This window comes from Papilio xuthus, unplaced genomic scaffold, assembly GCF_000836235.2.
Source record: "Papilio xuthus unplaced genomic scaffold, Pxut_1.1 DF828780.1, whole genome shotgun sequence".
Classification (NCBI taxonomy): domain Eukaryota; kingdom Metazoa; phylum Arthropoda; class Insecta; order Lepidoptera; family Papilionidae; genus Papilio; species Papilio xuthus.
Window position 1 is genome coordinate 370,009 of NW_013529869.1, and position 26,774 is coordinate 396,782.

At 36.2% G+C, this 26,774-nt stretch overlaps 3 protein-coding genes across 3 annotated transcripts; 1 reads left to right on the top strand and 2 right to left on the bottom strand.

The window, feature by feature from the left end:
- The first annotated feature begins 494 nt into the window (after positions 1 to 494).
- Positions 495 to 16,623, top strand: ssh (Protein phosphatase Slingshot). Its single transcript, XM_013326815.1, is given in 9 exon segments — positions 495 to 812; positions 1,990 to 2,048; positions 9,105 to 9,273; positions 10,364 to 10,527; positions 11,450 to 11,515; positions 12,366 to 12,560; positions 13,963 to 14,232; positions 14,332 to 16,327; positions 16,329 to 16,623. Coding segments are annotated over 9 exon segments (3,009 nt in total). The 5' UTR covers positions 495 to 758; the 3' UTR covers positions 16,365 to 16,623.
- Positions 16,624 to 16,754: 131 nt separating this feature from the next.
- LOC106128426 (transcription initiation factor TFIID subunit 5) lies at positions 16,755 to 19,520 on the bottom strand. Its single transcript, XM_013326816.1, has 6 exons — positions 19,094 to 19,520; positions 18,297 to 18,520; positions 17,856 to 18,045; positions 17,441 to 17,642; positions 17,094 to 17,291; positions 16,755 to 16,956 (listed from the first exon to the last, which is right to left on the bottom strand). The coding sequence occupies exons 1-6, from the start codon at positions 19,309 to 19,311 to the stop codon at positions 16,783 to 16,785; spliced, it is 1,206 nt and encodes a 401-aa protein (XP_013182270.1). The 5' UTR covers positions 19,312 to 19,520; the 3' UTR covers positions 16,755 to 16,782.
- Positions 19,521 to 21,002: 1,482 nt separating this feature from the next.
- LOC106128465 (TAR DNA-binding protein 43) lies at positions 21,003 to 25,354 on the bottom strand. Its single transcript, XM_082930821.1, has one exon. The coding sequence runs from the start codon at positions 25,196 to 25,198 to the stop codon at positions 23,972 to 23,974; it is 1,227 nt and encodes a 408-aa protein (XP_082786947.1). The 5' UTR covers positions 25,199 to 25,354; the 3' UTR covers positions 21,003 to 23,971.
- Between the last annotated feature and the right edge of the window lie 1,420 nt (positions 25,355 to 26,774).

A 26,774-nucleotide genomic window follows, 5' to 3' on the forward strand; every position in this document is an offset into this window, starting at 1 on the left:
ATTTGTACAATTGCAAAGATGTCATAACAAACTTTGGGTCCTTCGTATGTAACCGCAAAGAAGCACAAATAAGCATTTCATTCAGTTCAAAGTAAAATCCAAGTTGGTATATTCGTTAATACAGTTAATATGAAAGCAATTAAAGCTTCATAAAGCTTTAAGTGAACAACTTTAAGCCACTAAAAGTTTATAGCTTGGTAGGAAGTACGTTGATTCAGTTTTCAGACAGCATAAAATTACGTAATAATCATAGGAGAGCTTTAGTAAACTGTATAATTATTATACAGTAGGAGAGATGTGATAAAATATACGATTTTTTGTAAAATAATAAGATTTACATAGTTCTTAAAGTTATTGGAAATAAAATAATATTAAAACTAAAAGCCACTTCCATATATTCAATGACAGTTACTTTATAGTTATCTGTACTTTAACACTTTTAGCTAATTTTTATCTGTGGCTACTCACAAAATGATATGTGTCCCTCTTGCAATGCATTGCAATTGCAGCTATATTATGTCGGTTGTTTCTCGTTCAAGAAGAATATAATTACAAAATAAAGTTTCAAAACTTTTGGCCAATATTGTTAATATTGTTTATAGGGCCACACATAGAAAAAATAATTATGTGCGTTCGAAGAGATTACTGTGCTTTTAGTGATTCATAAAAAGATTAGTATTATGATAACTCAATATTATTTTACTTTATGTTTGTGATTGTGTATTGCTCCGATAATGATCCGTTAGTACTGATGTGGTATGGCACTTGTAACAATTCGACGTACTCCAAGTGTGCAAACACCAAGGAAAACGGTGAGTAACAAAAACGGATGTAAAAGTTAGGTCAATAATTTTGCACAGGACTATTAAGGTTGACAGATGAAACTCGAACCTTTCCATTCTTTGTTCTTGATATTTTTCAAATCATTACAATTTTTGGGCATGTGTCCAAATTAAATAACAAAGATATGAATGTATCTATGTACCTTCCATCTATATATGTAAATAAATAATTTTATTTAACCTAGGTAAACTATCTGAATCATTACAAACTCTTCCTCAGTACATTTTGATATACAATTTTAATTTAACCTTCATTTAGAACACAAAGTTATAATATTTTATTACACTAAATAGCTAATATGTCTCAGTCTTTGTGTGAGTTGGTTCTCATTACAGGGTCAAAGATTTTAATTTCATGCAAATTTTTATTTATTTAATCTAAAGATAAATTTTTTACATAACCTTTTCTTTACTTTGTAGAATAACATATTTTTGAAAAAAGCTATAAACTTTATGTGATATTATTAAAAAGTATAATAATCCATCATTTATTTAAAGACCAAAATCAGAACAATGAATAAAAATGTCTTAGTGCTATACATTTTCCAAATTTCACAAACCTTTAATAAGATCTTATAAATAGCCTATGTATACTATTCATCAAAATATTCCAATAGTTTATATGACAAAAATACATGTGACAGAGCAGTAAAAAATAAGATAAATCGCTTGTCTTGGGTGTCATTTTCAACACTTGTATATATTTTCTGTTAGAACTAACTAAGAAAACACTGCTACCATCACTAACCAATAATGTTGAAAGGCCTTTAACTTGGTAAATTAAATTGCCTCTCATCTAGCATTGCCTCAGTAGTAGTGCCTATGACTGGGGTCTGTAAAACAATAATTGGGCTGACTTATAAAATGACTATATATTTCATGTTTTTACTTATAGTATCCTTGTGAAAATATAAGAGGTAAAAGCAAATCAAGTTAAACTACACTCTTAAGAGGTCAGGTAGTTTAGGCTACAGAAGGAATACAATATGGTTTCAATTGACATAAGTCACAGTTAGAATTAAAATTTTATTTGAATTTTTTTTTGTTTATAAATGTTAATTTTTTTTTTATTAATAATGATATAATATCCACCTAAACCCCTATTACAAAAAAACTAGTCTAGCATTGCAATGTTTGTTTGTTGCAGGATGACGAAGACAAATCTAGCGATGCAAATGATGATGATCTCGGAAATCGTAATAAGAGGTAAGATATGCATTTTTCTATGGATTTAATCACTGTACAATATTGTATAAATATATGTAGGGCATTGAGTCATCTGAACTGAAAACTCTCAACTGCACCACACTGAATGAAAATGTTAACACATTTTTTTGTAACATATAATCGAAGTTAAAAAAGTAATTGTGTATTGAAATAGAAATGATAAGAACTTTCAACATGTTTACTAATTAGATGTTTATTTTTACGATCTAAATGGTTGATCACTTTAAAGTTTAGTGTTAAAAGTAGGGTGAACTTTCGTTTGAGGATAAGGTACGGTTGGCGTAATGTTTTCTTAATATCGTGTAAATATTGTTTGATGTATGTACACAGTACACACACGTCTAACATCAAAATGCAACAATAGTCGCGGAGCGTGTTCCTGACCGCCTCGTGTTCCTGTTATACGGTTTCTATATTTACGCGGGCAGTACGCGCGGCGAGCTCGGTCGGGAGGGAAGCCGTGACGTCGGTTCGGGCGCTGCGCTGATCGTGCCCGCGCGCGTACTGTGCCCCTGGTCGCCGCGCCGGGCGGTGCGCCTCGCTAACAAACCGCATCCGCCAGGGAAATCGCGACCGCAGATCCGTTGTTTTGTACGAGTGTCTTAGGAGCGGGAACGCGCCACCTCGTCGATTGTCGCTCGGGTTTCACCTTATGTCTTTGTGTATCACATGGTCGCCTTCAGGTAATGACGGCATCGACGTTTCCGCTAAACAATTCTAATCGTATCCTATTTGAATGGAAACATGCGTAGATTAAAATAATTAAATGAATAACAATTAATTATTCTTTATTTATTTTGTGCATCGTAATTATTTCTACGCACTAGTAAACATTGAACCTTGAATGTACGAATAAAATTACATTACGTATCAAATTATCTGCAAATATAATGGTCTTTTTAGACCGATGTAAACAATTTTTTGAAAGGCTGGCTTATAGCAGTAGAATAATTTTTTCCTTCAACGATCAGTATCGAAATATATAGAATAACGTAAGCAATACGTATAGATATAAAAAGTGAACGTACATAGTAACAAAAACAATTAGATAATATAATTGTATTTTTCCCTGTCATTGAAAGTGTTGGATTTTTATACCGTACACGTGAAGCTCTGATCTATTATCTACGTGAATGAACATTTGTTATTAACATAACACACTATGAATTGTAACTGGTTACATACATATTTTTGCACGTAGAAATAATTATAAAAACAAATCACGTGTAACATCTTCATAAGGTATGCTAGTATTCTTTTATATATTACTCATCAAATTCTTTGTCTTTTAATTCTATACAAAGGTATATTTGCATACGTTTTCATTAATTTATGACAAAATTGTAGTAAAAAGAATTTGAAATTTTATATAGTAACTATTACGATATTTATGTAATTATTGTTTGACCTTTAAAGTTAAAGTACATAATTGAATTAACAATCGAATTAATTTCAAGGATTGATTATTAGGATTGTTTTGTAATAGATCTTATATATCCTTAAAAACAATTACCAACATTGTTGAAGAAAACCTGCTTAATAAAGTGAATTGAGAGTCATTCGAAGAATACATGTCATTGTATTGATAAACAAAAAAATTAAGAAACAAACGCACCATAAATTGATTACCAAAATCATAACGATTATTTGTGTAATGTTCTTTTATATGCTATTGCACACACGCAACCGTTGTGTTTACATGATTTTCATAAATCACTTATTTTTCCTCATTCGTCATAATTCAGTTCTGAAGACTACAAATTTCTGTATTGGTATCCAGCAAAACATACAACAATTGTGTCTTAGGATTAGAATATTTTGTCACATCCAATTTTTTACCATGTGCCACATTTTTTCGACACGAGTTATCGATTAAATATGCACATAAAACATCCCTAAGGATCCGTACATACTTCCAGGATCATAGGTAGCCTGTGATTGTATTCTTCCAGATTGTGTTCTACATCTATACCAAATTTCATGCAGCCGATCTTGAGATATATTAGTATGATTTGTTACTAATCCTACCAAATCCGCATTCACACTATAAATGTTATTTAATCCAAATAATACGATTACTTATTCTAAACGCAACACGTAAATTAAAACTACGAACGCTTGCATTCGTTTCTCGGCAAGATTTTTTGCAGTTTTTTTTTAATATCGTTGTATCCGTGTTCAATTAAAGACTATTATGAATATGACTAAATAAGGTTAGGAATAAAAATTTAAATATACAGAAGATATGGCATAACCTTTTATGACATAATATAAATGATACTTTTAAGTATACTTAAATTAAGTAAATTCTATAAGAATGTACACTAGCACCGCTCCTTCAACTTTCCGTGTGATATTTGCAGAGGCAAAAGAGAAGGGCCCAACGTACACCCGAGGCTGGCCGACCTTTACAGCTTATGATATATAGTTTCATTTCATATAAAAATATCATCTTTAAATATCAGCCCCAACATCCTTGTATCCCCCAATAGCCTTGTGATTACACAGATATTATTGTTCGATATAATAATAGCCTAGAGGTAATAAATATTGCGTCCCGTCGTGTATAACTCTTGCAAATAGAATATAAAGTTAGGAAAGTTTGTTTTCTTTAAATAAATTATTATTTATTACTAATTAGTTGTTGTCCGCGATTTCGTCCGCTTGGCAATATAAAAACCTTCATTCTTTATTATTGTTTTTTTTTTGTATATTAATCTGTCTCAGGGAAAGCGTACATTTTTTCAGTATGAACATGCTACCGTAATACATGAGAATATTCTACCTACGTTTCAAATTTTATCCAGATCTGTAAGGCCGGTTTTGAGTTACTTGGTAAGAAATCCGTCCATCGAAACTTTGGAATTTTCAATTAACTTAAAATAATTCTAGATATAAACTAAATGCTTATAATCTTTTAATATACAACTAATTTTATGCCCTTGACATAACATGTCGTTTTAAATATCTTCGTAACCCTTGTTTGTGGTGGAGATTATTTCAAGTTGATGGCCAGGGGACAGTTTCTTATCTCATCCGTCTTCATATCTATGCCCTTCTAAACACGCAGCATAATCACAAAAACGATACCATTAACTCATTTTGTTTTCTTATTGTTGTGCACTGTTTTTTAAATGCTGTTTTTTGTTCTAATCTATAACCATTTCCTTACTTTAGAATGATTCATTCAACCACGATACCATTATTTGTAACCCGATCGTCGATGACGTAAATATAAGTCGGTCATCTGAATACAACAGGCATCTGACGATAGTCTGATTAGTTCATGGCTACTCGTACCTGACAACAATCTGTCTACAAATGTTCATAAAATGTTTCACAATAAAAACACGAACATTTTTAATTAATAAAAAATACTTTTAAAAATAGATTGGTTGAATAAAGACACTTGTTATTCTAATTAAACAAATCCTTCAACAATTTTGATTAATCAAAGTATTTACATTTAGCAGTGAAATGCAGACAGAATCACGCGTTTAGTTCCTTAGTGGAAAAAGTATTTTCCATATCAATATAAATGAAATAACCGTCGCGCGTGTAAGATTGAGCTATTGTGGAGGCAATTCCAATAGTCATTCATTTAACATCCATTTATTGTTGGAGACATCTAACCCATTTCTACTATAATGATACATAAGAGTACATTTATGAAACAATTCGATTTACGCGATCTCTTTACAATAGAGACGGCACATTCACGTAGATGAGTCAAGACGTGCGTCTGTTACAGGTCTCTGTGTGTTTGTGTTGTTGTGTCTCCGCTTCCTTCGCCACACCAGACACTGCGACAATTCAAGGTTCATACGCTGGGCATGTTGATTGTTGACTCATTACTCGTCAGCTAGTTTATAACTGCATCATGATTACGTCGAAAAAATAATGATATAAATGACAATACTTATTCATTATGCTTCCGTTTCTATAGATTCCGAAATACTTGTACCTTTATGAACTTAAAAAAATGTTTCATTGATTTGAAACACATACAATTTGATAGTTATCATGAATTCGTAATTGAAAATTAATTGGTGTTTTTTGAATGTAGCGATTAAGCTTTTTAGTTTTGCCATGGTATTAATTCATTTTAATTATAATATATTCAGTGTTATTTCCGAAATAACTTGATGTTTCAATCATGGTCTTGTTTATTGTGATTATAAGTATGAGGTTCTAGGCGCAATAATTTAGTTGACGCCGATACGTCATATAATTCCCGCGCAATAACTGAAGCGTGTTGCTCGCCACGCCACGCCACGCAGTGGAGATGTGCAGAAGTTCTCCGGCCGCCCTAAATTGGGTAAAGCGGCAAGACGAGCGCGCTGCGGGCGGCGGGCGGCTGCCTCTATATGTACGCGTCGACGTGGCAATGCTTTGGCAACACGCCGCCGCTCTATTTTTATCGAACCTTGAGAGCACCCGCCCTTGCCGCCGTAATGGAAGTGACAATGTTAATTCGTCGCTAGTTAATGCACTATAAACAAATATCCACTTTTCATTCTATTATTAGAGAGTCCAATGTTTGGGTGGAGCGTCATTTCTATATTTTTATCCGTGCGCATAATCCGCGTAGATATTTCCTTCATATTTTCCAAATGACCTCATCATATTTTTGACGTTCGAATGCCTCCTTTGCGAAGCACACGGCCCATGTAAAGGTAAATGTCACATTGCGACCCTACCCGTTCGATTATCTCTATTTTAGACGCACGAGAGCTCGACTTGCACCTCTTTGTTGTGATCGGTGGTTATTTGCGAAATGTTAGTAGGTATCGAAAATGCTTGAGAATTTTGTAGATTTATATCTTAAATGTTGCATCTTCAGCTTACGTTTAAGTAATTACTTTGAACTAACTATAAACTACCTATAAAATATGTTTCTGAAAACAAATTTGTTTTCAGAAACATATTTTATAGTTTTTGCCCTTTATGGTGATTAATAGAAAACAGATTCTTTGTGTAACCAGGATTGGTGTAATAGACCTGGAAATTAATTTATTAATAAAAAGATTGTAAGATCAACATAGAGATTCTTTGTTCTTTTCTTATATTGACATTTATCAGACTTTCGTAGATCAGAATCATCATCTGAACGATGATTTTCGATAGGCACAATGAATATGCTAATGAAGATTGAAACTTAATCTATACATATTAATAAAATTGGACTGTCTGTATGTATTATCGAAAAAAAACATTTCGTACAAATGATGTATTTGAGTAACTGATAACGAAAAACTAAAAAGGCCGTGCTTGTTTCCGGAAGCGCTGTACCGATTTTGACGGGACCTGCAGTGGAAGGTAACTGGTACAGGAGGGCATATTATAGGTTTTTTTGTTTTAATTCTGCGTTGAGGATGTAGCTTAGTACAGAGCACTGTCAATCAACCGTGATAAATAATTATTTTAAACTTTTAAAATAATAGTAATACTAATATGATTTACGAAAGAAACAATACTTTGCATTATTTTCTCAAAGGGTGTATTATCATTGTTCGGAAACATACGCTCATTTAAAACACGCGCCGGTACACGGTGCGTGCTAATGGATATAAGTGCGGTTTAAATATACACGAGGTGCGCGTTGTCGATGCGAGCGTATTGTTAAGCCTCATAAAATAGCGGGGAATTCAATGAGTAATCGCGACCGAATCGCGTCGAACATGCTGAGGCGAGCCCACGGCCGCGCAGCCAGCGCGTCTGCGGCCGCGCGGTGAAAGGAACCCAGCCGCCGCAACACCGATTGCTGCAACTTTACTAAAAATGGCATCATTCAAACATTTCGCGGTTGCATTACATTAAATAAAAAAACAATATCGCCGACTACCGCATTCGAAGTTCGCACGCTACACGAAGGGCGTCTCGTACTAGTTTCCTTGAGCTAAAGTTACATTCGAGTTTCGAAGGTCGCTAGTAGTTGACTATAGTTGTCTGTCGAAGCTACAAGACTTATCAATAAAACAAAATGGCAACATGTCTTCCATTTCTTTACACAATGGCATTAAGGCTTATTCATACTTTTATCTTGTGTTTTGTTTAATTATGATAGAAATGCAGTTGATCCAGTTTTAAGCGAACCAAAAGCAAGTTGCGTCTCGAACAGACAAATATGGTTACTTAAGATAATGCGTTGTTGCGTTATGTAGTGCTACATTGTGACTAGACACTGTCTTGAAAATGATTGATTCGCGTTACTCCGCGAACTGGTTTCCACAACTTGGCAGGATGCGCATACTTAATACAGGCTAGGCGTTGCTGTTATTGTTGCTACTTCAACACGAATAAACATATACATATTGTTTATTTATGAATATTAGTATAAAAAAGTTAATTTAAATATAACAAAAGCCCCATTGATATTTTAGGTACATTTGAAATATTGTGACTGAAATATTATAAAATAGTTGAATTAAATTATAGTTAAAAACTTTCATGCAACAAAAACTACCTAGTCTTAACAGACTGAGAGTCAACCTTCGTAGTGGATCACTCGATTCCAGTGCGATACATTGAGAGGATGGTCTGTCTTTGGTATGCCATTAAAAAAATAGAAAATGCTTTTTTACTTCGCTTATAAACATTTGCAGCGTAGTCTTGGACTTGGATATTTCCTATTGGATCACACTATATCCATCATAAATGGTTTAAAATTATTATGTTTTTATTATCTACTTTATGTATAAACCTGTCTTGACAATTTAAATTGTAATAGGTATACATGTTCCTAAAAAGTTACGATCGTCTTGTGGAATCTGTCCCGAAGAACTGGACAGGTTTACTTGACATGAGTGTACCGTATTAAAAGACCACTCATTCGATACAGAGCAACGTACTTATAATGGATTGTATTGATTGTTATCTGAGTAGCCCATTTATATTTTCTTCATTACATTAAAGTTGAGAAAACAAAGGGAGGACTTGTGGCAGCGATTCTTTGCCAGTCGATCAGTGGCGGTGTGGAAGGATGCCGGTGGGTGTGGTGGAGTGTCTGTTGAATGGATACATCGCTTGTTGCAGTCTCAATGAGTGCTACTTCGCGAACAAGGGGGCGGCGCTGGTGCTGGGCGGCGCGGAGAGCGGGTGCGCGGAGCGGCGCCGCATGCCCGCGCGCCCGCCGCAGCCCGACATACATCACCACCTTCGAGCCATGTTCTACCTCGTGCGGCCTGAGGACACGCTCAAAATGGTAAATTAATGAACAAATCTCTTACACAAGTTAAAGTTTCCCGTCTTGTGTATTTGTAATGACCAACTGAAGGATATAATGTTTTGATGTCATATTGACTACTGCATACTGCATGATGATTACCCCACCTCTGATGTTCGGATCAAGGAAAGATTAAAGGTCATGCCTCTTATTTTTTGGAGTAAAATTATGAACTTACAATAAGTGAAATTTAAGTTCCAAGTAAAAGTCCTCCGGCGAGGGTGACGTTCGCTAAAAGATACTGAAAGAAAAAGTTCTCTGTATTTACGGTGATAATAATTAAATTCTCTTAGAAGTGGAATTGAAAAAAGCTGATATTTATATCCCAAAAATAATTTTTTTAATCTGTTGCAAAGCTTTAAAAACGTAACGGTTATAAGTGTCAATGTCATTCATTAAGAAAACGAAAGTCCATGAAAATGGTAAAATAAAATACAAATTTTACGGATTTTCTAATTATTATGGTAGGTTTTTATAATATCTTACGAAATGCGAATATCAATTACTGAATAAATAGATAAATCTTTTATTATAAATAAATATATTGTAATATTTTTCGTATACATGGCCATACGAGTTGTCAAAGACAGTTTACCATGTCACTTTATGTAAACACCGTGGCAAGCCAGTCGAAGCATAAATCATATAAATTGCAGTTTCCTATACACTACCTCACCGTTTACTTTATTACCATATGTCTGATGCAATGCAATAGTAAGTCAATTATATAAAGTAACAAATACTAGGCAAACAATGCACTTACTAATGAATATTGAAAATAATAATCAAAACATGTTATATACTATGACATCATTGTGTATTTTAAACAATATTCGCTAATTTTATTTTAAAAGTAGTGAAATTACTATAAAGATTTTAAATCAACAATAAATGCTGATTTAACCCATAACTCAGATGTCGATTTACAAATACTCGAGCGTTTCTGTCGACCTGAGACACAATAGGCATCTGGTGCATTTTTTAATTCCAGATGAACACTGGAATAAGTAGGTTATAGAGAGGAAGGATTGCTTGTTAGATAATATAATAGGGTTAATGGTGGTGGCAGGCGGTGAAGCTGGAGAGCGCGCACGCGGGCCGCACTCGCTACCTCGTGGTGGTATGCCGGCACGACGAGGCGGCGCTGCTCGGCATCGACTGCAACGATCGTACCACTGTCGGCCTCGTGTTGCGCGTGCTTGCCGACACATCCATCAAACTGGACGGGGACGGGTGAGCCTACCCTTCTTACAATGTCTCACCTTCCTCACATACTTCACTTTTATCACAGCACCTTCCTCACGGTGACAGTGTGGAAGAGAAGTGGCAGACCATCCGCATGAATAAATGACAACATGAATATAAGGTTACAAGGACATCATTTACTGCAGATATTCTTTGTTTTTTTTTGTCAAAGTTTTTAATGAAATGAAATATATATAATAATAAATTGATATTATTTTATAAATTACACAATGTTGCTATCTATTATTTGTAAAATTCTTATTAATTCGATACAAAAATTTTGCAACGTTGAATTACGAAAGAGAAATATTTGAAATCGGTAAAGGACAGTAGGGCTGGCGTTGCAAAATACCTGGTGCGCCGGCTGCTAACTCGTTTCAGATTAACTTGGACGATTAATATATTTATTACCAACTAACTAATGCCCCTTACTATACTCACGTAAGAATTTGACATTTCTCGAGTTTGGCTTTTAATATGCGTGTTGTAAGTAATCCTATACAGTATTTTTCACACGACAACTTTATACTTTTGTTGCTTTCTGTATGTATAAAAATGTGTTAGTAAATACTAGAAATAGTAAGTACTAATTGATTCAATTTCAGAATTGACTTTTGCCAGTAATACATGCAAATAATTACATTTACGGCCGAAATATGAAGAGCGCAAATTGTCCTAGATGTGTATCTGGGCAACTAGGTCTTGCCACTTAACAGTTTTAACATTACTCATAACCGATGGCCGTAGAATTGTTTATGAATACGCACATTGTGGGCGTTGCGGCTCGACGTTCACGTGCAAGGGATATTATCATACCCAACAGGCGCCAAACAATCGCAAGAAGCCACCTAGCAAACTGGCGACTGCACAAACTATGAACAATAACTAATTAAGGATTCATTGTCCGCAGAGGGTTTAGCGTATGTGTGTGCAGTCAGCAACACATATTCAAGCCCGTGTCTGTGCAAGCGATGTGGTAAGTACTATCTTACTTATAATATAATGAACTGTCTATACATTTTACATCTGTTTAGAATACACTGTTTACTCAAATACTACTAGTACTATTGTTGCTTATTCTATTGCTGCTTAGTTTCAGTTTATTGTTAAATATTTTATCATATATCATTGCTTTTCGTAATTTACAATACAATAACACAACAGATGTGTTTTTATTTAATTAGTAGAAATTTTGAACAATGCCTAACAACACTTTTGCTAATAATATGTAAACTGAAGTACTTAGTCTAACTAACCGTGGGTTCCTAAGACCAAATTTTTTAATATACAGTGATAACAATATGTTTTAAACGGATATTTCGGACTCAGAAACCCACGGTTAGTATAATATAATTTAAACCAGCAGTTTACCAATCGATTTAAAGTAAAGTGATAGAATGTTTTTAATAATAACTGGTATTAGTCATTTAGTTCTAAAGCAATTTGTTTAAATATGTATCCGGTTTACGGTGATAAACGGTTCTTTTTGTTAATTTTTTAACAATGGGTACGTATGCCTACTCTTTAAATCTATGGACGACATGCAACCCTAGTCTATGATTAAAAATCCTCTACCAAGGACAGTTCAGTGTATGAATCTAAAACTACACCTACAGTTTTCTTCGACAAGTTTCTTGATTTATAGTTATTTTCTAATCAAATAGAAATTGTCGAATTATCATAATTTAAGGTTTTAAGAAATTGTGAAAATGATTTGATTGTTGTTCATTAAAACAACACAGTTTGGCGATGAATAAATGATAATGCTGTTTAAATGTATGGAGTCTGTCGAGCAAATATCAATGCAATATGTATGTATGGTGCAGGTCCGCGCTGCAGACTCTGCACCGCGCGAGCGGGCGTGCGCGCGAGCTGAACCACTTCGCGGGCGGCGCGTCGCACGCGTGGTGCGCGTACTACGAGACGCGCGTCGACTCCGACCGCTCATGCCTCAACGAGTGGCACGCCATGGACTGCCTCGAGTCGCGCCGCCCGCCCTCCCCAGACTCACTCAGGCACAAGTCAGTTAAACATTACTTTCGACATAATAATTATGATACAATGATAACAGTTTTATCTTGTATTTGGCGACTCTGGACATCACAAGAGTCTACCGCAGTCCACAATTTTAGCTGTAGCGTAAAGGGATGTATTGACCTTGCGACGTTTTGAAGCAAATTCTTTATTTTGAGTATGCAATTAGAGGATTTAACCTATCTCTCGTTTATATGAATAGTATACTATAAACCAGCAACACATAGTATGTGCGCAAAAAGCTTGGCTGACAGCCAATATACTAATTTAATCAAGAGCTCACGTCACAGTTCGAAGTTGCAACACTCATATTTACTAAACAAATAGTATAGCTATAGCCATATCCGTATAAATTTAAAAAAAATATATAATATATAAAAAAATATGTATGTATATTAAACACCATAGCTCGTAAACTTTTCAGTTAAACTGTTGATTAAGTGCAGTGGTACTTTGCTTTGAGATATTGTAAGGATTTATGACATGACGCTTACAAATGCAAAGCTAATCGCTAATGTATTATTCAAGACAATCTAGGGCGCGATTTTACTGCTCTGTGCCAACCGTCAATCGATGCCTACTATTTATAAAATGGTAACACTTTGATTGGCTTTTATTTATGAAAATTAAAATAATAATGATTGTTTCGTTATTATCGATCTGTTTCTTAGATTTGATTGATGTTAGAAATGTATTCGTAACTTTCTATGGTAGTCCCTTTCTATAAGCACATGAACATAGACCTTACATTCTATGTTTTAGAACCTTAGTTTTAAAAGCAAGTTTGCACCCCAGTAATGGATATATTTTGAAATACTACAAGGGAAAAGGTGTGGTTTTATAAATGAACAAGGGGCTTTACTGAGCTTAAATTGTTTGTACAACAAATGTTTACATTGTGCATAAACAATTGGTACTTGGAAGTGTTTTAACGTGAATTAATTAAAACAATGAGCAGCTCCGGTGGAAACTATAATGGGCTCTGTTGGAGAGTTGTGCGTTACCTAGACCTCGTTTCTTAACCTTTACAACAATCCGACATCAGTAAAGCTGCTCAAATTTACCAGCGTGTAAAGTGGAACAAATAATTATTACATTTTATGCTCATTAGCATTTAATTGCGTCACGGAGCGCGCGGATAGTTGCTACACATTTTCGGTGTCATTGTTAAGGTCCACTACTGTTTATTTACTTCATTGTAGAATGATACTATTAAGATTCACAAACACAATAGTATATTAATTACATAGACAATATAAAAATAATTCGTTGATGTTTGAATTGTTATGACTTTGTTGCAATATCACGATAAACTTGTTACTTAAACTTTAAAAAAAAATAAACCCAACTAATGTTTCACATTGTAATCTACTGAATCTTGCATTACAGGCCGAGAGAAAGAGACGAAACTGAGCGTGTGATTCGTTGCACGTTAAAAGAGATAATGATGAGCGTGGACCTGGACGAGGTGACGAGCAAGGCCATCCGCGGCCGGCTGGAGGACGAACTGGACATGGATCTGGCCGAGTACAAGTCCTTCATCGACCAGGAGATGCTCACCATCCTCGGCCAAATGGACGCACCCACGGAGATCTTCGACCACGTCTACCTCGGCTCCGAGTGGAACGCCAGCAACCTCGAGGAGCTGCAGAGAAACGGGTACGATGCCACACTATATTACATGCTTTGTGGTAGTGCATATGGCACATTTATTATTAATTTTAGGACAATAATAATGGTGACAATTTTTGATTTCAGGGTTAGACATATATTGAATGTGACAAGAGAGATAGATAATTTTTTTCCCGGTATGTTCGATTACCTAAACATTAGAGTGTACGACGACGATAAGACTGATCTATTGAAACACTGGGACAACACATTCAAATATATAAACAAGGCGAGGAATGAGGGCTCCAAAGTTCTGGTGCATTGCAAGATGGGCATCAGCAGGTCCGCCTCCGTCGTCATCGCTTACGCAATGAAAGCGTTCAATTGGAACTTCGACAAGGCCTTGAAACACGTCAAAGCGAAAAGGAATTGTATCAAACCGAACACTAATTTTCTCAGTCAGCTCGAAACTTACCAAGGTATACTCGATGCGATGAAGAACAAGGAAAAGTTGCAGAGGTCTAAGTCGGAAACCAATTTGAAATCTCCTAAAACCGCTTCGAAAACGGAAAGTAAGATAACGGACCCCACGCCTTTAATATTAGCTTTAACCGGATCTTACTCGGGGCGGCCGCGCTCCTGGTCGCCCGACACCAAGCTCGCCTCCGAGCTGCTGCCGCCCACCTCCGTCTCCCTGGAGAACCTGGCCGCGGAGACGCGCCACATGCTCATGCCCTGCGCTCACGGCAGCTACAGCGTCTCGCCCAACCAGATCATCCGCCTTAAGGAGGAGAAGGAGGAGAGCGGCCTCTCCGTCAAGCACATCGTTAACGAAATTGAAAATGCATCCTCGGGCGATCGCCGCGACCTCGGCCGAAGACATCAGAGGCTAAACTTCGGAAACCACACCGACGTGTCGAGCAGCAGATCGTCGGAGGGTTCGATCGGGCTGTCGGCTCAGGTCCCTGATGCGCCGACCAAACAGTCGCAGGTCTCACCTTCGCGGCATCTAGGTCACAAGTATACTTACTCGGAGGCGGAGGCCGACAAGATACACACGTGGGATCCCGGGGAGGCTCCGTGGTCCAGAGGTGACGAAATTCGAAACGGGAACGATAGTGATAATATAGTGAAAAGTGACAGCGGTATAATAGACGTTAAAATTAAAACGAGTGACGCTTATGTTAATTGTATAGATCGTAATATAGAGTGTGACGATAGAAGAACGATGGAGGAGGACGCCCCGCCGCCCAGCAGGCACAGCTCCTGGAGCTCCTTCGACAGCGCCGTCGTGCCGGACCTCTCGCGGCACTCCTCGTGGGGCTCCTACGACACCAGGACGGCGCGACCCCAGGTCGTCATTCGCGACGACTCCGCCAAGAGGGTCAAGGACAGGGCCGACGAGCGAAGCGAGAGGAGCGCGGAGCCCGCGCCGGCGGCCAAGCAGCCGTCCGACCTCGGCATCATCACCGAACACAGCGAGCCCAAAGTCGCGCGGCGCGTCGACATCTCCGCGAACGAGAAAAAGTTCAATGAAACGTGTGCCATACTGAAGGAGCTGGCGAGCGCGGCGGCGCGCATGGAGCGCGCTCGCGACCGCGGCGCCTCCACCTGGGGCGGCCGGCTGTCCGCCTCCGCGCCCGCCGACACCTGGCTGCGCGCCGGCCCGCGCCGCCGCCGCCTCGCCGCCGTGTCGCACCCCGACCTGCCGCGCGCCGCCCCCGCACCTAGCCCCGCTCATCCCGCCCAGCCACCCGCCGCGCCCGGCCTCGTCAGCAACCTTAAGAAGGAGTTCGAGGCGCGGTCGGAGGGCGAGGGCGCGCGACGCGGAGGGTCGCGCAACCGCACCGGCGCCTCGCCGCCGCTGGGCGAGGACCTGTCGGTGCGGGTGCTGGTGGGGCGGTACGACCGGCCGGGCCGCGTGCGCAGCGAGTCCGGCGGCGAGGCGGCGCGGCGGCCGCCCGAGGCGCAGAAGGCGCGCGCGGCGGATGGAGGGCGCGGGGTGCGCAACTCGTTCTGCGGCGGCGAGCGGCCGGCGCCCGCGATGCCGCCCCCCGCGGCCCCGGCGCCCGTCGTGCTGTCGCTGGCGCCGGTCGACTACTCCAATGTGGTGGTCTCTACTGTGATGTCGAAAGCTCAAAACAAAAAACAATTGCAACATGGGAAAACCCATCCGTTGACGAGGCTCAACTTGAACCGGTCGAGTAATAGATGTTCAAATCCTGTGTATAATACTATGTAGTAGGAATATTACGTTTTTATTTATTATGGAATTCTTGCCAAACTCGATATTTTATCTTTCTAGAGTTTTATATACTATTTACAAAATGAATTCACAGTGTATTTGTCTATCACCTCAAATGTATTAAACGGCTGTTTGTGCGTAGAGAAAAGTTGAAAGAGAGAATAAATTCGATACAACAGATGTACAAGTTTTAAGTTTGTGTGTGTTTTTTTTTATTACATCATAGAGTCTAGTATCGGGTGTGACGCATGACTCCCTGGGGTGCGACGAGAGGTTTTCGTGGAAATGGTACCCATTGCAATATGATAAGGTAAAATAATAGACATCTAATACAAAATGTATTTTGTATTAACTTAGCCAAAATCTACAATCTGAAGTTTTTTCCCGCTTACAAACGCCACGCGCGGCACTGTATGCAGCTCATTTACTCTTTTGTAAGTGTCTGGCACTTTTTTTATCTTCCTTCGAACTGTTCCAAAGTCAAATGCATATATGGCGCCAGGATTGTATCTGATTGAACATTCCGTCTGAAAAATACACACGTGTTTTGTTACATTATGATAACAGCAATCATAACAAATAGGTGCTATGAAAAATGGTGGGAAAAATTATTTTTACAAGATAATCAAATTTTGGAATAAATGTCATAGTTATATGAACATACCAATTTTAAATTGTAATCCACAACACGAAGCATATTCCCGTCGGAACCACCGCATACAATCAAATTAGTGTTAGGCACGAACTTGCCGCAATATAGCTTGGATGGATGACTGTCTGGTACAATAGTGTCGATCAGTTTGCAAGACCCGTAGTCCCATATTTGAATTGTGTCATTGTCTTGCCACGAACACGTTAAAATCTGCAGCAACAAGATTCATAGACATAAATAAAATAATGAAACTTAACCAACTATGACATATATAAATAATGGGTTACGTTGACGCTTTAGGCACGTAGTATTTAAAACACAAAAATCAAAAACATATAATCAAGAGTAGCACAATCTACCTGTTTACCCGGCTTATCAAAGTCCAATCCTTCACCGCATATGTGAACTCCAACAAAGTATCGAGTTGCAAAGGGCTGGCGAGCGTCCCAGCAAATGACGACGTCATCCCAACCGCCCGATACCAGCTCGTGGTTCGATCGCGGATTGAAAGTGCATGCGAATATTCTCGACTGATGACCGTCTATCGTACCTCTTTTACCACTGTAATATATTTGTAACAACTACTTAAGATAATTTTTCTACAATTTGTTCAGTACAGAGCGAAAATGACAAACCGAATGGTGTAGCCTCCGACTCGAAGGACCATTACCGAGGAGCATGTACGTCTATTTTTTTTTAAATAAGTACAGAGTGAATACAATTTTACTTACAATATAAAAGGACGAAAAATAATTAAGCTTAGTTATAATTAACCTGGAATGAAAGGCTCTTTCTTGCGTCTGCGTTTCATCATCGTACATGTTCAATATAGCGTCGTCTCCGTACGTAACGAACTTGGAGTGGCGAGGATGGTAGCAGAGTCCTAATGTTTGTCGTTTCTCTCTTATTGTGTATAGACATTGGTGATAATTGTACTTCCAACATTTTACATAGCCGTTGACATCTAAAACGAGTTCGATAACCTTTTAAGCCAAACTTAAATTTCTATAAGCTTCATTTTAGGGTCAAAACAGCGGTTTGAGTACATGATTTTAAGAGTTACGGTAAAAATTCTATAGAAATTAATGATAGGTGAAGTTAAAGCGTCTGTGCATCTGAATTACTATCTGCTCTAGTTGCTACGTGGTCATTTAGGGTTGTCTTTACTGTAGATTTAATATGAAGTCTAGTTTAAACTAAAGTTGTATGACTTACACGAAGTCAAGAGCGTGTTGGTGACGGGATGCGATTTGCTGACGGGGCGGTGCTTGATGCCGGTGACTGGGCCAGGGTAGGTGCGACACTCGTCGTCCACCAGCGTGTGCGAGCAGTTACCGTTGTTGCAATCGAAAAGCCTCACCGTGCCGTCAGAGAAACCCAGCGCGATATCATTTACATCCTCGGTATATTTACAACACATTATATCCTTATTTGTGTTTCTATAATTAATTGTTTAGATACATAATAGTTTTTTAAAGAGATCATGTTTTGTTTAAATTATTTGGTAGTGCCAAGTCACGGTCAGGGTCTGCCGGAGCGGATATTTTAATCCGGTTAGAAATAGGTAGATGGTAATGGTAATATGTGATTCATTGATAATAATAAAAGATATAAAAGTAAAAACCAAGTACATAAACATATCTTTAAAAATTAGATGGTAGTTTACAATGGTGTTAAATAGATGGCGTTGTATCATTATTTATTTTTCAGTGAGAAGTTAATTCGGAAAACTTTGGTCATGTAGGAGGATGGCTTAAAGAATTGAGAAGAAGAGGCGAGAATTGTGTATGGCTTATCATATCATTGGACATGTTGAAATAATCAGTATAGAAAATTGGCACCGAAGACTGACTATGTGGGTACAAGAAAACGAGGGTTGCCAAATTTTGTGCTTAGTAATTCCCTTTTGCAGCTCCATCTTATCAGAACTGAAGTAGGTAAGTAAACCAATTACTTCCGTAATACTTATATTTAAAGCAACAATAGTTGAAAAAGTATAAAGGTTAACATACATGATAGATAAAAGGTTAACGTCTCCTTGGTAAAGTTGACATTGATCGGCATGATACGACCGGTGTTCTACGTTGGGCGTGCTCGTGTGCACGGTGAGGATTTCACCTTTTTTGTCTTCACGTCGTACAAATGCATTTGTTACGGCGAAACTTTTCCTAGCTGATTTCAAACTGGAAGGCGCTACAGGACCAGCCGGTATTTTTCTTTGAGGATCCATCAAATATGGTAAAATGATTTTGAATTTCCGTCATGACGTTAATTATCCATTAAATGGTTTGCCTTTTGAATGATTGACATCGCCGAAACTGGATATCGCATTGATGTGTGACATTTGCATTAAAAATTTACATGTGTCATAACGGGTTTGTTGATTGAAATAATGCGACAAGTTTCTTTGAACCGGTAAGAGAGGCGCTTTTGTCGTGGTTAGTTCTGTAAGAAAACGAGTAAATCCTACATGCATATAAAAGGATATAAAAATAACATGACAATACAGTTACAGTACGACAAGGACCTTGATGAGGGGCGCTAGTGAGCTATCAAAATATAGCTTGACTTATGCCCATCGGGTCTGTTACACCCACCGGGTCAGATACTGTGTCGGTTCATACAGTATGTAATCTCGAAACCTGTAATTAATTAGGGACGCAGAGTGCGCTTTTAGAAAGTTTTAAATAGGTATTAGATCTATAACGGCGTTACCGAATGTATTTTTAAATTTGTGGTCACGGCTTTACTTGTTTCATTAATTAGTTGAAGATTTGTTTTTAATTACAAAAGTTGCGCAAAACACAAAGTAGTTGATACCTGAAATCGATTTTTTTACACATTTACTAAAAAAAACTATAAGTTGCAATGAGTCAAAGGTTTTCGTAAACTAGCACATTGTCGGTTTTAAAAGATACAATGCAGCGTGGGCGAAGTGTAATACAGATGCGTCATCTGCTCATCGGTTACAAAAGCGAAGAACAAAAATACCACAACGGCTGCTAAATGCAGATGTTTCTTTTTTCAATTTTGGTCAAACAGGGGCGTTTTTGAGGCGTGTGACGTCATATCCTTGCCATTATGCATCATGGGTTTGCAGGAAGGCGTCTTTTGATTTTGCAAGATTTACTCACACTAGAGTTTCGTACTTACCGAGATAAGATACAATAACTTCTTTATCACAATACTGGCAGTTTTATAAATATTATCTAATATGACGCAAGTTCAACGATAATGTAATTTTTTATTACTATAAGCGATTCTAAGATATCGAAAACTCCGCTATTAAATCTTACTTACCAATGTATGCTCTTGATCAAGGCTCTTAATACCAGACCAATTGACCAACACATTTTGATTATTAATTCAACTTTTCTATTATTTATGTTTTTCGATTGTAATATTCGATTTTTTACTAACATATCTTGTAACCATGTCAAGTATACTCTAAACTTGTGCTAAGATATGGTTTACGAAAATAGTCAAACGGCGGAATTCGAACCCCCCACCACGTGAAAATATGACCGTACTCTTAACCATTAAGCTATTGGCGCCTCAAATTAAATTAGAATTGAAATAAAGTCAGGTGTTCTTCGGCTCGAATCCAGCGACTTTACAGAATACATTCCTAGGAATAGAGTACGAGCATATTTATGTAAGCAAAAGAAAGCTTTGTTAGTCGTCGGAAATAAACTTTTTTAACTAATGCCTCAAAATATACCTAACATTTTGTATTCTAAAATGATTAATAAGATATTGTTTTTTTTTTATTTTTACAGTTATAAGACAACAAAGGTTCTAATATATTTTCATAGACTATTAAATTGAAGTTTAATATTAGTGTTTCTATAACATAGATGTATAAGTTTGAAAGGGTTATGAGGAACATTCCTTAGTAAGAAAAGAGCCAAGTGATTTCAGGTGGTATAAATAATATTTATTTATTTGAAAACAACTGCCCAACACATCACTCCACACAATTTTAGTAAGAATAAATAGACATATTTATACTCTATAAATAAATCGATATACATAATTCGCAATTTATGTATGTATGGCCCCGCAAACTAAGGGCTTTGATAGTATGGTTTTTGCGGCGATTACTTTAAAAGATAAATCGGCACAAAATTTATACTATTCGCATAAATCACATTGTATGAGGAAAATATAACATTTAAATCGGGAACAATTTATTTAACATTGAATATTGTCGAAACTCCGCATAAATAATATGATACATTTGACGAGCCTATCGATTGTGGATTATCACAGCGAAATGTTTAAAATACAAACTGTTAAAAGGAGAAGCTCTTAATAAGAAAAATTTGACGTAATTTGGCGCGAAAAATCTCATTTAACGGTTTAGGAGCGCATCGAAGCATTAATCTGTAAAATAAACGAGATTAAGTACAGAGTTAAAACATAAATAAATGTATTTTTTTAATTCGATAAAATTTATATAGAGGTTATTTGATCAATTGTTATAAGAAGAGTTTTAATAACGTGCGTGTAATAAATTTACTGTTTTCTCGATTCTATTAAAATAAAAACACACAAACTCAATATTAAAAACAAATTTGATACAATTAAATGAGCAACAAGTAACTGACACTAAGCAAATATTGAAATATACCACATCTCTAAATAATTAAACCATAATTTTTGTTATAACATTTTTAGTATTTATTTTGGTAGATAATGTTTTTATTTTGAAATAAAATAAAAATTTCAATCAATTTATTTTATAACGCTACCCAAACAAATCAGCAGGTAACTATAAGAGGTTATGATGAATGTACAAAATAATGACTAAGCGCACACACATATATTTTTTACATAAACTTATGTGCATTTTACACATTAAAATTGTCGAGAATAATTTACAATATGTTCGTATTGCACTTTGATAGACATCTTTTTTACATTGCTCTCCATTATACACAATAATATTCATTGAATGCAATTTATCTTTAAATATGGACATCTAGCATGTTACATTTTGTAACCCAATTAAAATTGACATGTCATGTTACTATAAACACTTACCATATTGGCAGATACACATTTAAAAATATATTTTAACAACATGCATGTTTAGAACTTTGAATAATAACACATATAAAGCAATTTACAAGAAAAAAAAATTTTCACACAATTTTTTTTTAAATCAACGTAAAATTCATGACATTACAGAAATAAAGCCTGCCAGGTCAGATTACGAGAAGTGGATTTATGGTATTCAGATTGTTGAATTGGATGGAAAAATGGATGGATGGTTAACTAGTGTTATGTAATTAACTGCATTCATATATATAATTATCCAAAGAGAACCGAACAATCCACATAAAAATAAGTTAATAACACAAACAAAACCAAGCGAAAACTACAAAAAGCAAGCAGAGAAAATCGATAATGTCATATTAAAATATAACATTATAAGGTCCTTAAATATTTCCACAAGAATAGGTACCTGTTGTTTTCTGAAGGCTAAAATAAAGTTAGACAAAAATTCACTAAATGCACACAGACCAAACCGGTGCAAATATAGTGATACTTTAGAAAAAAAAAACGGATTATTACATTGAAATTAAACCTTGTTTGTTACGTTAATTGATTGACTTATATTTTTCAAAACAAAATGTAAATATAGTAATCTACCAAAGTAGAGCTTCAACAATAAGAAATATGGATAACATCCCAGTATGGTATTGTAGCAACATTTACAATATTGACGCAATGTAATCTTCCAGATATTACGTAATCATCAAAGAATAATACCAAATTATGCCACAGATTAATCAACACTACCCATACAGTCTGACACTATTCATGCAACGCTACTAGTTTGAATAGTACATTGTAGACAAAACATTTTTATAAATCTATATGGTGTTGTATGTTTTCAACAATATTTACAGTCTTGTCATTTGTACAACCATCTATATCTCTGCCTTAAAATTTACATATACAATGTTTTTGCACCAGTGTGTTCTCTAACATTACATCTAGGTACCCATTCAAAGAACAATTCCCATATTTCATAGTCACAAAAATATTCTAGCCATTTATTTAGTCAAAAATAGACATTTGCCCTCAATTATAGCCATGTACATGTACCGAGGAAACATACATAATAAATTTATAATAATCAACATTATTTGTTAAACAATGATAACAATCGATAGATCTCTATGTTTATTATACAAGTATGAACTCTCAACAGTCTGTTGTAAAAACATATACCTATTAATGTACAAAAGCACAATACACTTAACCTATGATAGGTACTTACATTTCTGCTCTCTATTGAAACATGCTACAAAATCAAATGTCACCAAAAGCAAAAATGAGTCCTACTATAATAAATAGAATACTATACATATATACTCTCAATTCATGAAAACAAAAGACTTCACAATATAGCAATCTATTTTCATGAGTCAACAATGAAATTAGTAATAACTCGTTAATGATGTGATATTAATATGATTTTTGTAACAAACCATTTCAGATATTCCCAACCATCATTTTTTATTAATATTTAACTCTATAATTCTTTGTTAGTATGTTAAACACGAAATATAATTAGGAAGAAAAGAAGCACATGAACAATTATTTAACTATATTATTTACTGTCACAATCTATCTACTGTTTCAAGTGTATACCTGATTCACCAGCTATTCATTTTTGTAAAAATAAAGGACTCAAGAAAAACAACAAAACACAAGCAATTCCATAATAAATTAAATAACATGAGCGACTACCCACAGGTGTGCCATTTTCTACCGACAGAACAACCCATTTATATTTCAGATGAAGACAAATAATAATTATCTAATTCTTGCTACAATCACAGAGATTATGTGAGCTTATCAAATTAGACACTGGATCAAACTGAGTGACCTTGGGATTGGTGCCTCTGCCCCCACTGACTAGAAGGTCCCTGTGCAGAACTACCTTGTTGCATCCATGACAGGAAGTTAGGTGGACCAGGTGGAGCAGATGAAGCAGGCCCTGCAAACGCTCCTTGCTCTGAGCCTCCCGATGGGATGTTGTTTATCAGCCCCCAGCCTGCTTGGTTTAGAGCCGCAGCCACCAAGGCCTGGTTTACAGGTAGGCCCCCCATGCCTAAAGGCATGTTGCCCCCTTGAGCCTGTCCTCCACCACCAGCAACTGCAGTTTGACCATGTTGACCGGATAAACCTAATGCTTGCATATTGACCATATCCATGTTACGATTGTTCCAAGAGTTGTTGTTAGAAGCATTATGTGGGTGTCCTTCTTCATAACTTCGGTTAGGTAGGTTCCGTTGAATAGACCCACTCTTATTTTGCTTTGGTGATGCATTGGATACATTAACAGAAACACCCTTAATAATGTGATCTTGACCGCAAAGGCTTTGTGCTACTTCTGGGTCTAAAAATGTTATAAAACTGAAGGCTCTAAATGGCTTAGGAATAAAAACATCAGTTACCTCTCCAAACTGTGAGAAATATTCCCTTAAATCATTAGCTGTCAAATCTTCTGTACAACGGCCAACAAAAACTTTACAAGGCATAGATGTTACGGAGCCTTCCTTTGAATTTGGTATTCGCACATCACACCACCTGCCATCAATCATATGTCTTTGGGCTAACACTCTCATTTGAGAAGCATAAGATGCAAATCGAATGAAAGCAAAACCTTTTGACATACCGGTTTTGGGATCTCGTTTAAGCTGGGCCATCAATACTTCTCCAAATTTTTCAAAATATTCTCTCACAGTCTGCTCGGTTGCCTTCCATGGTAAGCCCAGCACTATTAGGTCAGAACACAGATTATCATTTCGTTTGTTTTTAGCGGCATCAGAAATTTCCCCCGGTTTCCGTTTATTTTCTTTCGGGAAGCTACAAACGTACAAGAGATTACCCCATCCTTCAGGAGGAGGGTAAAGTCTGCCGTCTCTTAGCCTAATACCTCTTATATTCTTGGTGTCAGGATTACGATATTTTAGTCCGCAACATCCAGGAAACTGCGCAGACACTGTTGTTAACATCAATGTTCCATCCTCTTCGATAGGAAGTTCTATGGGTTCTTCATTTTCGTCTTCGGCTACAGGTAGGTATTCGAATGACATTATTTCTTAATCATGAACGATATTAAATAAAAAAGGATAAAAATCAACACGGTAATTACACTTAATACTATAAAAATGTACAACTTCTACTTCTTAAAAATAAAAAAATTGTTTAAACGTCAGCCACGGGTTAGGAACCCATTGCAATTTGCTAGTTAAAAACATAGTGTGAAAGACACATTTTGGTACTTGATTAGCATGGCACTTTGTGATTTAACGCTTTATTTCTGAAAATTAAGCAAAAATAATCAACTGTATTTTTTGTAGAAACCAATCCACGGTTTCCAAAAATAACCACCAATTATAATTGTATGTTATGAAAATAATATGTTTTTGTTCAGTTTACACTGAAAACTATGTAGTTAGAAGAAGGAGAGTTACGGTCGTATGAATTGTTTTCATGAAGTTAAGATTATATGTATTTTTAATGTACCGGACTATATAAACAGTATAATATATTTATACGTAATATATGAAATTATATTCATGAAACGATTATTAGTGTAAACGATCTCTTCGGTTAATGTAGAAACATCATACGCTTTGATCAATAGGTTCTGTTTAATTTAGTAAAGCAGGTATTTTCTGAATTTCAGTAACTTTATATCTCATGATTTTATTTAAATCTTACTAAAGTTATGAAGTCGACTATACTTTATGGATCTCGCTGAAATTTGGCATAATGATTAACTATTTTGTTTGTTTTTATATAGATACATTTTGTTTGGCATAGATGTAAAACTTAACCTGGAAGAACACTTAGGCTCCTAATTAAGTATTTTTTAAATTCTGCGCGGACGGCGTCGCGGGCGACGGCTAGTGCAGATATAAATGTTAGTAAAATATCAAACTGTATTAATCGCGCTAAACAATAGACAATTTTACTTTCTAAAATTGACAAACTACCAACAGAGTTACCAAATAAAAATAATAAACATTCGTTACATTAATAAGCCATAATAGATGGTATGGAATTTTGTGATGTAATGATGTTTTACGTAATAGTCATGAGTGCAGTAAAATGTATATAAAAAGCTTTAAAAAAAAAGGAAACCGGATTCTTTGTCTACTGTATAATACAAAAGAAATACAAATCGAAGAAGAATAAATAGTCTATGCGTACAGTTTTTTTACCCACTATAAAAGTAAGAACTCTTACGTTCTTATCATTATTAATTATAGTTTTCTTTTACATTCGTTAGGTACGAGTTTTACGTGTTAATGTAATGCGAGCGCTAAGCGTGACGTTGCAAAATTCGGTGGTTTATTTCAAACATATTTGTAACATTTATTTTTATTAATGCATAAAAAATATAAATGATTTTAATTGTACTTTTTGATAAATTATTTGGATATTTAAATTTCATTTTCATCCAAAAAAAATAACACAAAACTCTTGACAATAAACGAAATTCTGACATCTGTGTTTTTCTAGATAAATCTGTAAGTTATTATTGTATCTGTGTCACAATACAAACGTTATATTATTCGATGTTGATTCGATGCATTGTTTTCATTGTAAAATTTTGATTATTAGATTATCGTACACATTTTAAGGTGAAGAGTTTTTTGCCAT